General features: G+C 39.6%; 1 protein-coding gene across 1 annotated transcript in view; it reads left to right on the top strand.

Annotated features, from left to right (window-relative positions):
- The first annotated feature begins 597 nt into the window (after positions 1-597).
- Positions 598-16,689, top strand: part of dnah6 (dynein, axonemal, heavy chain 6) — a 60,189-nt gene continuing 44,097 nt past the window's right edge. The window contains exons 1-33 of the mRNA XM_056373006.1: positions 598-695; positions 846-928; positions 1,091-1,270; positions 1,466-1,807; positions 1,932-2,066; positions 2,187-2,289; positions 2,380-2,446; positions 2,779-2,965; positions 3,098-3,199; positions 3,329-3,436; positions 3,588-3,677; positions 3,769-3,889; positions 4,808-4,959; positions 5,244-5,396; positions 5,615-5,866; positions 5,993-6,121; positions 6,291-6,404; positions 6,544-6,687; positions 6,857-7,012; positions 7,200-7,250; positions 9,004-9,096; positions 9,214-9,333; positions 9,679-9,859; positions 10,001-10,097; positions 10,377-10,605; positions 11,412-11,576; positions 11,916-12,026; positions 12,206-12,331; positions 12,505-12,660; positions 12,851-13,012; positions 14,323-14,460; positions 14,873-15,040; positions 15,136-15,284. Of these exons, the coding sequence (XP_056228981.1) occupies positions 626-695; positions 846-928; positions 1,091-1,270; positions 1,466-1,807; positions 1,932-2,066; positions 2,187-2,289; positions 2,380-2,446; positions 2,779-2,965; positions 3,098-3,199; positions 3,329-3,436; positions 3,588-3,677; positions 3,769-3,889; positions 4,808-4,959; positions 5,244-5,396; positions 5,615-5,866; positions 5,993-6,121; positions 6,291-6,404; positions 6,544-6,687; positions 6,857-7,012; positions 7,200-7,250; positions 9,004-9,096; positions 9,214-9,333; positions 9,679-9,859; positions 10,001-10,097; positions 10,377-10,605; positions 11,412-11,576; positions 11,916-12,026; positions 12,206-12,331; positions 12,505-12,660; positions 12,851-13,012; positions 14,323-14,460; positions 14,873-15,040; positions 15,136-15,284 (4,634 nt within the window). The 5' untranslated portion in view covers positions 598-625. The remainder of the gene's footprint in view (positions 696-845; positions 929-1,090; positions 1,271-1,465; positions 1,808-1,931; positions 2,067-2,186; positions 2,290-2,379; positions 2,447-2,778; positions 2,966-3,097; positions 3,200-3,328; positions 3,437-3,587; positions 3,678-3,768; positions 3,890-4,807; positions 4,960-5,243; positions 5,397-5,614; positions 5,867-5,992; positions 6,122-6,290; positions 6,405-6,543; positions 6,688-6,856; positions 7,013-7,199; positions 7,251-9,003; positions 9,097-9,213; positions 9,334-9,678; positions 9,860-10,000; positions 10,098-10,376; positions 10,606-11,411; positions 11,577-11,915; positions 12,027-12,205; positions 12,332-12,504; positions 12,661-12,850; positions 13,013-14,322; positions 14,461-14,872; positions 15,041-15,135; positions 15,285-16,689) is intronic.

Here is a 16,689-nt window from a genome sequence, read left to right as displayed (position 1 = left end):
AAAAAACCTGCAACAGGCCTTTGTTTGGTTGCGTTGCATGCAGGGAGATAATTTTGTTGCTAGGAAACGGTAAACCTCTGCCCTAGGCCAGCAACCCTTGCAGCGCATGAAAGATCGTTTCATGAAGCTATAACGTTATAGTTGTATTAAAAACATTTTGGAGCTGAATAGTTGATACGGTAAGCATGTTTGGATACATTTTAAAGACAGTGCTTATTCAATTAGACAATGTTCTCATATTAACCAACTTGTAAAAGTCTGATAAAGTTACCGTTTGAAATAACGTTAACCAACGATAAACTGGGTTAACCAGCGTAACCAGTTTAGTTAAATAGGCCAACTTAGCTAGCTAATATCTACCTCATCCACAATCTCCTTTTACACAAATGTTCGTGTGTATTTTGTGCAGCTAGCGCTATGTGAATAAAAAAAAATGTAAATAATGTAGTGTGGTCACAAAAGGTTCTCAAATTTTGACTCAAGCTACCGATAAAGTTAACTGTGTAGCTAAATAATACAATTTGTCTTTAGTACTGACTTTACTTCTATCAGACGTTTCCACTGTACTAGTACTAGTACTACCCCTCCCCTGTCCTGCTGCCGAGGGCCTGTGAGGATACATGTCATGGCCGCTGCATCTCAGAGGGCCTCTCTGACGGGCCACCCGGGCCAATGCAGGGAACATGAGTCCAGAGGTAGGCCCAGCTAATATATGGCCTTTTAAGTATTATAAAAATATGCTACTTAAGTCTTACGTGTCATATAGCTACTTTATAACCAAGTATTTGTAAGTCAACTATTTAATGAAATGAAAGTAGTAAACTTAAAATTCCACTTACATACAGTCCCAGAGCAGCATCATAAGCTCCCTGAACTACAGAGCCCCACCATCCTGCCAAGGCCTCCAGTCCGTGTGAAAGACCCACAGGTAAAAACATTGCAAATTAAGATCAAACTCAGACAATATGAAATACCATCTACTATACACAGAATTTAGTACTTCTCATACTATGGCCTTTATGTTAGCCTCGGCTCAGGCTTAAGGTAATTAATGTATATTGATATGGATCTTCTCTTCCCCTTGATATAGGCTGTGCTGAAGAGACGAGTAACATGCAAACAACCCAGTCTCAACCACTTAAAAGCCCGTGAGCAGATGTTTTTTCCAGGCTGGTGCATTCAGCCACCTCCACCTCAACATACAGTGCAGCCACACAGGCGCCGTGAAAAATTGCCTGTCCACCTACCTCCGCTGCAATCCACTACAATGGTCAGTGACAGACATAAAAAACGTAGCATTTATTAAAATAGTATTGGGAAAATCAAGCTCATCATGCAAATGGTTGACAAAGCTTTTGTTAAAGCCAAAAAATCATCATTAATTTCCTTTAAATTAGCATTTACAAAAGAAAAATCATCTTAACTTGTGTGTCTCAACTGCTCCTCCACTCTTCATTTGTCCCAGGATGTTGTATCAAGCCCTAGTCCCCCAAAACGGCCCTTTTCCATTAAGGGTCGTGGACTTCTGGATACTCCCTCCAGAGTTCAAATTTATGAGTACAGTAAGGATGACATTTTGTCGATCAACGATGAAGGTGTGCTATCTGTATGTGAAGACGAGTTTGACTTTACAACCCTTGAGCGTTGGGAAGAAGAGTACAACTCCTACTGCAAGGTGATTCGCATCCCCTTCTTTGCCCTCTTCAAAAAGTGGAAACCTTTCTACGTCTGGCATGCCAAAGTTCGGGCCAAGAAGATTCATTTGGCCAGGGAGTCCCTCCGAAACAGTTTGTTCATTGTTAGTAAGGTACGTGAATCAAGGATTAAATTTTGTCTCAATCTGTCTTAATGAGCTTGAATATGGAATACCATACACTAATGGCAATAGTATGGGAATTCTGTTGTTATTAACATGTGCAAATGTCATACAGTCTCTGAGTCCTGCACTGATAGATATCAGGAAAATGTGTTACCAAATCAGTGACACCGGCTTGTTTCGCATGGAGAAAAAACACACTTACACGCTGCAGGAGTTCCAGGACACCCTGTTCAAACAACAACAAGAGGTGTGCTTGTACATTCATATAAAAATTGATCCAGATGTTTGATGGGTACATATATACATTTTGTACGTCTTTGTATATGTCTTCAGAAACTTATTGCCCTCATTTATTTATTATTGTCAGATTTTGAATGACTTGGAGAAGTTTCAAGACCTGGTAAAGGAAGTGACAGTTTGTGCCTGTCACAACTACTGGTTGGAACCTCGATCCGAACCTAAAAAAAGAGGTGTGTACATACAGTGTATATGAACACACTTCAATGTACTTCCATAGACCACAGTGTTAAATGTTTGATAGTACACTCTGTTTAACACAGAGGATGACAAGGCCAAGAAAATGATTGCGCAGATTGACAAGGCTTTTCTCTCTAATCGCCTTATCTGGTGAGTAATTGTCTTGAATTTGCTCCCCTTTCATGCCTTGAGGTCTCTTTCTCTATTTGTGTAGTTGTAGACATACCCCCTCCCATTTTCTATATAGTGAAAGACATTTTTACATGTTATAGTTGGAAAACACAGGTGCAATAATGAAATAAATGATGACTGAATTCTGCTCGGATAATGAGGCAAGATTGGGGTTAAATACAACAGAGCCATAGTTAATGTTAGTAGTATCACCTGTGCTTTCCCTACAAGTCTGACAAGTCTGGATGCCATTAATCAGACACGTCTATCACATGAATCCCGTCCAACACTTCTGTCTCTCACCTATCCAGCTTCTTCCGTCTTGTTGACTATTTGGTTGTCAACACCTTGCACTCCTTATTGGTGAATGCAGTGGCCAAACTACTGGCTGTGCTCCAGGAGCAGGTACACCGAACGCCCAGCCATGCCATCATTCAGAGCTGGAACCAACACTCTGACGCCATCACTGACCCTGGTGATCAAGAGATGGAGAGGAAGGTAGGGCATTGTTTCAGTTTTTCACTGTGAAACCATTGTAATAACTGTATCCGCCAAGCACCAGCATTTCCAGCAGACACAGACCAGTATTCAGTTTGGTTCTTTTGGTTGGTGTGTGTGTTTTTATTATAGTCTGTGGAGTCAGAAGCTCCCCACGTCCAACCTATGTTCATCTCTGAGCTGATACTGGAGACAAATGCTTTGACCTACAAACCCTCTGGGGAAGACTTTCAGGTCTGTTTCCCAAATTGTTATGAACTGTTACACTTTAAGTTATTTATTTTCCATGAAATTCCTATCTACAGTATACTCCTAAACAGAATGTGTATGTGTGCGTTTTTCCTTGTATTTCTTGTTTTGCAGGAGACTATTGCAGAGGTCATTGACCGATTTGAGAAGACAGTGATGTCAGTTAATACTCTTACGGCAGCTCTTGATTTTGATTCACTGACACAGTTTGAAGAGTTTGAGGTAGTAAAAACAAATGTCTCTATTGAGGGTAACTTAGCTGTTAAATGTTAATGTTTTTGATATGTGAATAATATTAAAGTATGATGACATTTTATGCTGGAATTAATCTGTGATAGAGTGTGTGTTTTTATGTGCGTTTGTAAACTTTCAGATGCCGAAAAATAAATTTAAAGATGGCCCCAGTTTGGAATTCATCATGGAGACTGATGGCCACCTTCAAAGCATCATCAAAAACATCAAGGTTGGTTTTTACTTTAGCTTGTTTTCTATCTCTGGATATTGTACTGTCTTTACAGTGCTGTATAAGTATGGGCCTTTGTTTTTCCCCTTAGGAATCACTGCAGTTTGCCTTTGATGCAGCAAAAGTGTACTCACACACCTTTGAGCGTTTTCGACTGTTCTATAAGGAGAACGAGAGTCTGGATCTGGATGTGATGCGGCAACAGGATCATGGTAATGTACAGTACATCAACATAGCCATTATTTTAGTAACACATCTCCCACTCACAACACAAAGAGCAGTTCAGTTGAGAAAAGTGCTGTGTTTTTCTTTGTTTTTGACATGACTGGTTAGCAGATGTACTGGTATTGGAAGTGTATTTATTACGATTAAAAACATTTATAACACTGACAACTTAAACCAGGGCCGTTCCTTTGATATATCATCAGTCCAAACAGGATGTTTTTGTTTTCACGTTTGTAGTTTTCTTTCAATAAGACAATCCGGTTGCAAAAAATATTTGATATAAGTTATTATATTGTAATGCAATTGAGAACATGCTGTTTTTGAAATATTTCCTTGTAGGCGCATTAAACACTTAGAGAAAGCTCCAACATCTGAGATGTGAGATCATGTTGCCTTCAGAAAATCAAACCCCACTTCATAATTTTACCACAGTTAAATTCACTTCACTTAGGGGCCACTAATTACAACTCATAGGTGTGAATTTTTCAAATCAAGTGTAGGTGTAAATGTATATATACACTAATCTATATGAAATCATATGACCCAGCTGGTAACACGGGTTTATTAATAGTAAACTCTCATGTATTTTTTCCATTATGTGATAACTGTTTTATTAGTGCACATGTTGGGAAACATATTCGGAGAGAAAGACGGAAAAGCCATAATGGCAGAAAATGTTGGAGGGGAGGAGGGCAGGGTATGAAAATGAATGCACCTTTAGGTTTACATTTATGTCCTTTTTTTCCTTTATCTTGTGCAGTTGTGGCAAATGAAATACTTTCATGCTAGTCTATCTTGAAAAGCAGAAGAAAATAAAACATACATAAGTTGTAGTTATTGGATAAAGCATGCAAAGGAAAACGTATGGTTGTTTTAGACTGATGACTGTTGACTTCATTTCACAGGTTTGTCATTCTTTGGAAAAGCACTGGAGTTACATCACAATGAGCATAAAGAAGCCTTTGCCATCCAACAGAAGAGAGATCTCGGTTTATTGTTGGTGGACAAAACGAAGCTCAAAGAGAAGCTTGTGTCTTCTCCCCTTTGCTGTCTGGAGGTGAGAACAAGGATATGTGTGCACAGATGTTGCACATACAGAAATATAGCCCTATTCTATAGCTATATGTCTGTAACTCACTCTGAGTTATATTATTAAACTTAGAGTGAGTTACAGTTTTTGACCATGACAAACAACTGATTCAAACAAGAGGGCAATGAGGCCTTTCTGTGTTAATTAAACCTCACTGAAATGGAAATAAAAGCAATGTCCAGTCTAATGAGTGATCTAATGGAAGAAATACTTTGTACGAATCATTGCTTTGCTCTGAATCTCTGCTCCAGGTCATCAATGAGATACTCACCCAGCTGGCTAAGAGGAAACTAGATGCCATGATTGCTGAGGCTTGTGAAGCTCAGTTTAAACTAGAATTCAATCCTTCTACTACAACCGAATTAGCCAACTCACTCATATTCTTGGATGAGATACAGGAGAGGGTAAGACATACATTACATGTTAATAGCGGTTACTTTAGCAATCATGTGTTTTTACCAAAACTAAGAAAACAAAGGTATTTTACAGTATACTGTCATCAGCCCAGCCTCTTTTCTTCTCTTCTGTCCCCTTCCCCATCTCTCTACACTTTACCTTTTTCTATTTGACTCTGTCCTGTATACACGCTACTTTTCCCCTTTCCTTTTCTCCCTCTTAACAGATTACAGTGCTAGAGCAGGAGCAGGAAACAGTGTGTCAGATGTATAATCTGATTAACATGTATTCAATTCCCACGCCACCTGAGGATCTGGTCGTTTTTGCCACCTTGCAACCCACCATTAACTCACTGCGCAGCATCTTTGATGAAGCAGAGAAAAAGAGGGACTCCAGCATGGACATGTTTTGCACTTCCCTAAGCAAGGACATAAAGCAGCTGAACCATGACGTCAAGAAAATCAAGCTTAAGTCACTGGTACAATGGAAACCTTTATTATATATTTACCAACCTAAGAATAAATAGTCTAGGACTTTACAGTGTTATCATTCTACAGATGTTCTTGCCCCATTTTTAGTTGACTGCTTTGTGCTGTTTTTGGAGGATCCACAAATCTTAGATATCAATGCAGATTCCTCCAAAGTGCGTCTGCTGCTGGGGGAGATCCAGATATCTATAGATGAGATACAGGCCCGGGCTTCCACATACACTTCCTACCAGAAGAAATTCAAGGTGCTGTAATGCTTTAGATTCTATCTGTAATTAAAAAATAATACACCCATAAAACACACCAAATCATAAAATTGTTTTGTGTTGGGAAAAAGATTATATTATTGTATTATCGACAAACAAGCCCACTAACCCAACCCAAACCCAACCAGTTTTCCCTCTTTACATAAAGGTGGAGGTGACCAAATTTGACGCGCTGGAGAAGTTAACTGGAGAGTTCAAACTGATGCAGCTGCTGTGGGACTCTCTAGAGGAATGGGACTCTCTCCAAGATGGGTGGCGGCAGGTGAGGTCCACCTAACACGACTTCATTGTACTGTATGTGTCAGCCTGAACAAGCATACAGTATAATATACAGACACATGTAAGCAGCCCTTCCTCTATTCTAAGCTCAACTTTATCCTTCCATGTTCTCTCCTCCCCAGAGTGCACTTGAGCAACTGGACTTGGAGCAATTAGGCTCTCAGATGACCAAATACAGCAAATATGTCAACCAGCTGGAGAAGGGCCTGCCACGTAACAATATCGTGCCCAGTCTTAAGGCCAAAGTAGAAGTCATGAAGCAGAGGGTGAGTCTAAGAATGTGTTTTGTGGTGATTTACATTAATATGTGTAGTTTGTGGCATAAATAACAAAATGAACTTTTAACAAATCTAATTATGATATGATAACACACTAAAATGTGGATATGACTGCTTTGTGTTTCTAACTAAACGGTATTCATGTGTTTTACTTCAGCTTCCTGTGATCACTGATCTGCGTAACCCATGTATGAAGCCAACACACTGGAAGATCCTGGAGTCAACTGTGGGGACCGACCTGAATGCCGAACAGCTTACTGTGGCTGCTTTGGAAGAGTTCAACATATTCTCCTATGGCACAGAGATACAAGAGGTAGCATATAAATGGACATGCAATATGCCATACACTACTTGCATTGACTTTAACTTACTTTTTTTGACCTCAGAATGGGGTCAAGCATAGAAGTACACAAGTGGACACAAATACAAAGGCTGGTTATACATTATATCTTTTAAGTTTGACCTTGATAAACAGGACTAACACAAGCCTTGAATTTCAGGTGTCAGGACAGGCTTCAGGAGAAGCATCAGTAGAGAACATTATTACAAAGGTGCGTGGACTCCCTAAGATATGCATACAGATGTTATATGCCCATCTTAATCTACTGAAGAAACTGCACTAGATGTTAATCCTGTTTGCTTATAATAATGCCATTTTGTGCCCACATATGGCAATTTGATGCCTTAAACGATTCAGCAATTACCTCTGCAAATACAGAGATTTCTGTCTTTTAAAATTCAATATATGGCACCTACTTTTTGTTTCGGAAACAATAGTCACCATCACATTTTACCCACTTAAATAAGCATGAGTGCTGCAAGTAAATCACACAAAATTTTGTTCTCAACCCAAAATAAGGCACAGTCAGTATTGGGTGATTTATGGCTAGTGGATGGTGACATGTGGTGTGTCCATTGGTTGCAACATAGTTGATATTAATTATAGACAATTAAAATCCGTTCCTCCATTCTGCTGTAAAATCATTGCCCTCCATAGCAGCTGCCAGTAATGAAGAGAAAGCTAATTTTTTTTGTGTTTTTTTTTTTTGGTAGTTGCAGATTTGCAAATCATGGCCAAATAAATGGCACAACAAACAGTCTGTCAAAGATAGAAGAATTAATGTTTTGTTTTTAAAAGAACAATTTGTCATTTGGGGAAGTATTCTTTGCTTTCATGCCAAAAGTTATATGAGCAGATTGATACTGCTCTTATTCCTGTCAGGTAAATATGAGACTAGCCAAGAGATGATTAGCTTAGCTTAGCATAAAGGCTAGAAGCAAGGGAAAGCAGCTTACCTGGTTCTGTCCAGAGATAAATAATCTACCTCCCCTTCATCAAATAAAAAAGTTGTAACGTATTAATTAGCATCCTTTTACCTTGGCCTTGTTACCCTCACACAGAGTCAGGTTAGTTTTCCTGCATCTTCCAGTCTTTATGCAAAGCAAAGCTAATTGGCCAGGGACAGATAAGAACTTGGCTGCAATGTTCTTTTTTAACTAACAAACTGTCCATACATAATATAAATTTGACAAAATCAAAAGACTTTGAGCTTGTAAAGTGATGTTCACAAATAATTACAAAGTTTGTAGTTATAAAACTAACCTTTGTAAACCTGTTCAATACATCTTTATGGCAGATGACCGAAGTGGGTTTATTTATATTTGATGATGCTGTAGAAAATAATGATAAACATTTAATGTGCTGTGTATATATGCAAATCCACCTGGGTCACAGAGGAGCCATCATCCATGCCATTGCCCATATTGAATATCTACTACACCTTTCAGATAAGGGAACCACTAGTCCTCTATGTTTTGTGACTGGATTGTCATTGTCCAATCCGATTCAGGTGTAAAAACAAGGTCAAAATTTGTACTTGTCACTTGTAAGAGGTTTATGCGCAGTTTCCTTCTCTGTATCTGTGCACAGATGCTCACAAAAGCCTTTTTTTTTTTTACACCTGAGAGATGAATAAAGTTGTACTCAAGGATTAAGTCTTCCTAATTGGAAGTTAGTATGAAAACAGTGCACATTGGTATCTAGACCTCACGCTTGATGAGTGATGCACCATTGAGACAGCTACAGTATGTGTGCAAGATAGAGTTGTGTTGGGAGTCCAGACTTGTCTCTTGTGCCACACCACTCTAGCCATGAGTTAAGTCCAGTGTCACTGTGTCACCACTATTGGCCTTCATGTCTGTGGGAGAATACACACACGACACACACATGCAGAAAAGCACTTACTGAATGCATCACTGTGAGCCCATGTTGTTTAACCTCTGCCCTCTCAATGAGCCATGCAGGTGGAGGATATGTGGAAGACCGCAGAGTTCACTGTTCTGTCTCATAGTGACTCTAAAGAAGTGTTCATCTTGGGAGGCACAGATGATATCCAGGTAGTAACATGTAGCACACACATTTTCACACAGTCTTTTGTAACACACTTCTAGTCTTTCTGATCTAATCATCTAGTTGTGTTCATTTGTGCGTTTCCATGTTTCTTTGCTGTGTAGGTACTCCTGGATGACAGCATTATTAATGTGGGCACGGCGGCATCTTCTCGCTACGTAGCACCCATCAAGCTCAGGGTGGACAAATTGCTGAGACAGCTGACCCTCTTCAATCAAACACTAGTAAAGGCTTAGAATAGATACTATGCCATATAGATATCATTGCATAGAATGAGCTTTCATTTGGCTGCAAGTGACTGTTCTCTGGATATTAAATGCATGTCTGCCTCAGCTAAATGCAGAGTTTGACTTTGGATTTGGCCTCAAATGTAATGCAGTAGCTCTCCCTACTGGCTGTAGAAATAATTATGTTTTGTTAATATTTATTGAGTCCCATATTTCAGTTAATGTAAAGAAAGACAAACTATCATATTTAAGACATAAATGTATTCATATTATTAATTTCCTCTACCTCTTTAATTCTCCCTCACCTCACACCCTCTGCCCCTTTTATCCCTTCCTTTACAGGATGAATGGCTTATATGCCAAAGGAACTGGCTATACCTAGAGAGTATTTTCTTAGCTCCAGACATCAAGAGGCAGCTGCCTGCGGAGTCCAAGATGTTTCTTAAGGTGGACAAGTCGTGGAAGGAAATCATGGCGAGGGTCAATAAGATGCCCAGTGCCCTTAAAGCAGGCACACAACCTGGTAGGTGTTCTTACAGAATGAAAATGGACAGACAAAAAGATGTGTATATGTGGAGACAGGCAGACACACAAGCACACCTGCACTTAATAAGGTAAACATATTCACACACTGCATTGAAACTTGTCGTTTTATCCTACACAGACCTGCTGGAGACTTTTCAGCACAACAATGTTCTTCTGGATGAGATACAGAAGTGCCTGGAAGCCTATCTTGAGTCCAAGAGAGTAATCTTCCCCAGGTACACACATGCTTTGTTTGTTACATATTAGAAAAGCACATATACATATATATCATACTTTTACTTATTTTTACTTCCTTTCTTGATTAGTAGTTTTCCTTGTGCACAAATTAGATTTGAAATTTAAGGGTATAGTATGTTGCTTTGCGTTTTCCCTACTGAACAGGTTAACAGTTATTTCTCTGATTATTTCTTCTGAGTAAGCACTGAGTGATAGACACTATGGCTGATGTGTAGTGTTGACTGCTCACATATTCATTTTTTATCTGTCCCCTGCAGGTTCTACTTCTTATCCAATGATGAGCTACTAAAGGTCTTGGCCCAGACAAGAAACCCCCAGGCTGTGCAGCCTCACCTTAGGAAGTGTTTTGATGCCATTACCCGGCTAGAGTTTGCTTTGCTGCCTAAACAGCATTCCAGTGCTTCAGGAATGGTGCTGGATGCTGGAGAACAGGAGAACATATACAGCAAAGACATCCTGTATATGGTTTCTCCTGAGGGAGAGAAGGTCAGGTTTGAGTAACCTTAACACTTTTGGTCATCATGCTCTCTGATTGTGTTTTACTCCCCATGTTCTCTTGTTTCAGTCCTTGCTGAGAATGACAGCGAGTGAGTGGGAAGGAAAAAATACACCCTTATGCCACTTTGCTCACTGGACAAACTTTAACAATAGTTAACCTTGTCAACCGTCTTGAGTTGACATCACTTTCCTCCTACTTTACAACCCTAAAAAGAGTGGTAAAGTAGATTCTAAAATTATACAAAAACGCTATAAAAAAGCTATAATTGAGGCTGTAAAAGTGGACATGCCAAATTCTGAGTTGCATTGATTAAAAAAAAAATTAATTAGGTTTTTCTTTTTCTTTTTTCTCAGAAATTACACATTTATCAAGAATGTTTTGGTTTTTCACAAACACAAGAAACTTGTACAGAAGCTAATTCCAGTCTACCAAACTAGCTGTGCTCTGAGTTTAGGTTTCTTAGCATCTAGCTGAAAACCAGTCTCTCCTCATTTATAAATTAGAGCCCCAGCAATCATTGTCATGGATGTTTGTGACATCTTGAATTCTGCAAAAAGGATGATGAAACATTTTTTAGTGAACAGGCAATTTTGCTTGCACTGATTGCTCAGTCACACACTGCGTAAGACATAGGGCTTGTCAGCAATGACTACAATGGGTAATTAGTTATCACCTTTGCAGTCCCTCTTTCACAAAGAGCAAATAAAGGCATCATAATGAACTCTTAATAAATAAGACAAACCAGCTGTAATCATGTCCTTAACTGTTACGGATTTTGTCCTTCTGTGTATAGGTGAGTTTGACTAAAGGTCTGAAGGCACAAGGAAATGTGGAGGATTGGCTTTGCAAGGTGGAGGAGGCTATGTTCTCCTCACTAAGACGCCTCAGCAAGGCTGCCATTGCAGACTACCAGATGAAGTCTAGGGAGGAATGGGTGGTGGCTGGACATCCATCGCAGGTACATAGACACACACACACACACACATTGGTGCGTTTCAAACTTGTTGAGAAACAGGCTTGTGTGCTAATGTGTGTATAGTGTTATACCTACTGGCTTTACATGGGTAAATGTCAAAACATTACATATAGTTCCCAGTAAAGTACACTTTTACTTTTACACTTTTATAAGTTGCATCTATATTTACATTTATAATTATTGTAATTCTATGATTCTTCACTTACCATTGTGTAAAGCTGAGATAGATTTTGCAATTGATTTTTATCAGTGATGCTTTGTGCTCAAGTCTCCTTTTTTAAATAAAGGTATTTAGCATCAGTTTGCGTGTATGTCCACCAGGTGGTGCTGACCATCTCACAGATGATGTGGTGCAGGGACATGGATGCCTGCCTGGAGGGAGACCACGACCACTTTGCTGCCCTGCAGGAATTTGAACTCACCAACTTTGATGTAATCCTCACTAATTACTTTACTTATTGTCCTTATTATCTGGTTTTTGTCTTCATCATCTGGTTAAAAAGTAGATTTGACTAAATAAATCTACACTTTATGCCCAGTTATTTTCAACTTTTACTTGAACTTTCTAACTCAAGAATGTTTCTGTGGTTGTGTGTTTGTATATTTTCCAGAGGCTTAATGCCCTGGCAGCATTGGTCCGAGGACAGCTCCCTACTTTACATCGTAATATCATCACTGCCCTCATCACCATCGATGTCCATGCCAGAGACATTGTCACCGATCTAGTTCGGCAGAAGGTACAATAGTGCAGTTTTAGTGCAGTTGTGCAAATGTACACAAACAGCATCAAGCATCTTGTATCCGTGTCTATTCTTGGCTTGGTCTGACAGGTGCAGGAGTTGACTGGGGATTTTCATGTGAGATTTGTAACAACTCTCCACCTGAAAGTGACCTCAGCTTTCTTTTTCAGGTGGACACAAGGTCTAACTTTGAATGGCAGAGACAGCTACGATATTACTGGGACTTAGACCTGGACAACTGTGTAGCCACAATGGCTCTGTCCACTTACATTTATGGCTATGAATACCTGGGAGCCTGTCCGCGGCTGGTCATCACACCACTCACGGTAACACAAAATATAACATTAAAGCTATGTAAACTGGAAACATTTTTATCATCAGTTACGCAAACGTTCAGGGTTGGCAGATGTTCATAACCACATAACCACTCGGTCATAGTGCAAGTATAGAACAGAAACACGGAGTTCCATGTGTTTATCTGTTATCCTGTTGAATTTTTCTGTTGTGTTCAAATAGGACCGTTGCTACCTGTGTCTGATGGGGGCTCTTCAGTTGGACTTGGGAGGTGCACCAGCTGGGCCAGCAGGAACAGGCAAAACAGAGACCACCAAGGACCTGGCCAAGGCCCTGGCCATACAGTGTGTGGTCTTCAACTGCTCAGATGGGCTTGACTATAAGGTCAGCCATGACACTCTCTATTCATCTATAACCCACATTTATATGCTCCTTTATTACAATTTCTGTTTCTTTTTTTGCTTATTTTCCATTCAGTACTTAATAATGTGTTCCATCACCTTCACCTACATGTCCAGCATTCTATTTTTTCTCAGTAGCTTTCTGCCACTGCATGTGTTTGCTCTGTTGGAATTTACTGTGGAAGGTTGTCTCACTCTAACAGTACCTACTGAGCGATGCCTTTAGATGGCACTCTTGCAAAAGCCTTCCATCCTGTGCCAGTTAAAGCACTGCTTCACTATACAGAGCCTTAGTTGTGAGCTGATAAAACATTACCTCAGTTCAGATTTGATCCTTTCCTCTTTGTTTTTTAGGCAATTTTTCTGTAACTTGGTCGATCATTTGAGGAACATAAGTCAACTGTATGTGTTAGGAAGGCATCTGTCTGATGACAGGTGTTATATTTGGCTGATAATGGCCTAAAATGTGCAATTTGTGTTTATTTTGTTATATTCACATTTTAGTGGAAGGCATAATCTATGAGCTCAATCCTAACAAATTAAAATCAGAAATTCATAACACAGGATTTGATCCTGCTGTCACCCCTGAATTAATTGATAAATGATCAGCTAACAAACACACAAAATTAATGTATTTTATCCATAGGTAAAATCCTGCAATTATATATGAGAATATACCTGTATTTTATAACCCCCAAAACTTTAGCTTGGGCCTTTGACCATGAGACCTACTGTGAATTCTAGTTTAATGTTAAATGTGTTGTGCTGTGTCTTGCATTGCAGTGAGGCTGGAGTTGGTAAATGTCAAAGCACATACTGACAAGACAGCTGTAAAGCTATTCTCTCTATGTCTGCTGTAGTTAGTTATTGCCAGAAGACACCTGAAGTTTAATAGAGCTGGACCAGGCTTTAATTTAACAGGGCTGGTATCACAGTCGTCTCTGGTTTCATGTGTTAATGCTTTGTTCAGCTCCACTGTCTTCTTAGCCACATTTGACTGAAACATTTAATACCACGGTCAATGAGATATTAATACCTTTGAACTATGCTTTTTATGTCACTCGTGGAAGAGGTGCATATATAATGCATTTATAATGAAATTTACTGATACTGCCTTCCTCTTGCAGCTGCTTACATACACGCTGTGTTCACAAGCAAAAATGGCTGTCTTTTGCTCAGAAAGGTTAACACTTAAAGCAAAAGACTCCTCTTACTTTTCCAATATTGGTATTACTATTGTTATTACAGTTACAGTTACTGTTACTTTTAACCAATTGCACTTGTCTCTTCCAGATGATGGGCCGTTTCTTCAGTGGACTTGCTCAGTCGGGAGCTTGGTGTTGTTTTGATGAATTTAACCGAATCGACATAGAAGTGCTCTCTGTGATCGCTCAGCAGCTCATAACCATAAGAAATGCTAAAGCTGCTAAGGTGCACCTGCACAGACACATATTTATACACCTTTAACTTTGTTTACAAGGTATTGTTTACAGACACATTGCATAACCGGAGAACAATTAAGGACATAGCTCTGCTGTCCTAAGCTGCTAAGAAACATTAAGTGACAAGCCTTACAGATCTCAAGAGTCAGTCATCCATTTGACACTTGATTCCACTGTACCAATTTGATGGTCTGGTATGATTTTATGACAAACCACAGAGCTTTGACCTATGTATTATTCTACAAGCCCATTTGAATTGCTAGCCAGTAAGACCATCAACTTGGAAGCACCACAGATTACCTATTTGTCACACATTTAAAGCCACACTTACTCAACTTGCCTTTGAAGATGTTTAAGACATCATCTGAACAACATCTCACTTAACTCTGTATGCTGTGCAGCTGTCAAGGTTTCGATTTGAGGGCCTCGAGATCAAGCTAGTGATGACTTGTGCCGCATTCATCACCATGAATCCAGGCTATGCTGGAAGAACGGAGCTACCTGACAACCTTAAAGCTCTCTTTAGACCCATAGCCATGATGGTGCCAAACTATGCACTCATTGCTGAGGTAACAGGCTCCTTGTGCCTTGTTATACTGGATATGCTTGTTTTTTTTCTCAACATAACAGTTTATCATTCCATTGTTTCTGTCGCTCCCTCCAGGTTATTTTGTACTCAGAGGGATTCGAATCCAGTAAGACCCTAGCGAGGAAGATGACCCAGATGTACAAGCTGTGCTCTGAGCAGCTGTCTCAGCAGGACCACTATGACTTTGGCATGAGAGCAGTCAAGTCTGTCCTGGTCATGGCTGGGTCAGAGCTTCACACTCATACATACACTGACACAAATGTGCATTCAGTTATAAAGGCAAACGAGCATTCACCTTTTCAGGAAAATCCCAACAGAACTATTGTGACTGTGACACACTTACAGATGCACACGCGTAAATATGTTCAGTATATGTAGTGTCAATGTACATAGTGAGCTGTGAATGATTGTTAAATGGAAAATTTGCTGCCCAGCACACAGCTGTGATATGTTAGTCCACTGCAGAAACAGTTATCATCACTGAGTTAGATGATTGTGTTTGGTGTTGAGCTCTCATATATTCAGGAATTATTTTAATCAAATGTAAAAGAAAAAACATAAAAAGTTAAAATACTGCACCAGTGATGACTCAGATAAAAGAAAATAAGCACTAGTTTCACTGTGTGTCATGAAATTGAATGAAATTCCTTCGCTTAGTAAAATACCTCAGATGACTGAGTGTTGAGTCACATGAAGAGCAAGATTACATAAATTTAGAGACACAGTTGTTCCTGGTCTGCTTGAGTGCATAAAGTCATTTGAATGGATGCTCTTGACCATATGTAGTGAAAGTCATACTTTCGCCTGTTAGCTATTAGCTGAAGCTCAGGGAACTGTTGTAATTGGCTTGTGATGCATTTTCTGTCTTTGCCTAGATATTACTCCTCTGAGTCTGCTTGTTCCACACTAAACATTCATTATCTCCCGCCTTAATGTCTCTAATGTTTTTTACCCATTTTTTTACAACTGAGTGGAGCCAGCTTGTTGTGAAGATGTTGTGCAATATTGAATTAACAGCTCACATTGGCTGCTTATTATCTTTATTAGGGCCAAGCAGCAAAGCTGCATAAGCACTAGAACTGTAAGGTAAAAGGTTTTGAAATTTGGCACACTGTTTGGGGACACTTCCCTGATGCGTTTGACCAATGTTTATGTCTGTGCCTCAAATGCTCCAGCACCCCTAACAGGTCGTTGTAGGTCAAGTTGTAGGTATGTTCATGCATATAACTTTTGAACAGTATACCTGATTACCATTGGATCCCTTGGATCAAGCCCAGTGACGTCAATTTCTGTCATATTGGAATTTATGTTGTGTTTTTTTTGCTACTCTTCGGACAGACTTTGTCCAATCTTCACTAAAATACAGGTGATCTTCAGACCAAGTCCCAGAAATGTTATTACATGGATTTTTGATTTTAGATTAGAACGATTATAGCCAGTCGAAAATTAGCGGCAAAGGTGCCAAGTGAGTTATCAAGTCATATCTCAGCCAGTCTTTAATCTACTGACATGAAACTTGCTGTGAGTGCGTACAACCATGTCCTTGACAATGAAATCCAGTTTCCATGTCAATTCTGGCCTGCTGAGCTGCTTGGCCCCCACATGGCTGCTTGTAGCTAAATTTATATC

Source organism: Seriola aureovittata, chromosome 3 (genome assembly GCF_021018895.1).
Source record: "Seriola aureovittata isolate HTS-2021-v1 ecotype China chromosome 3, ASM2101889v1, whole genome shotgun sequence".
NCBI lineage: Eukaryota > Metazoa > Chordata > Actinopteri > Carangiformes > Carangidae > Seriola > Seriola aureovittata.
This window is presented reverse-complemented; position numbering and strand designations above follow the sequence as displayed.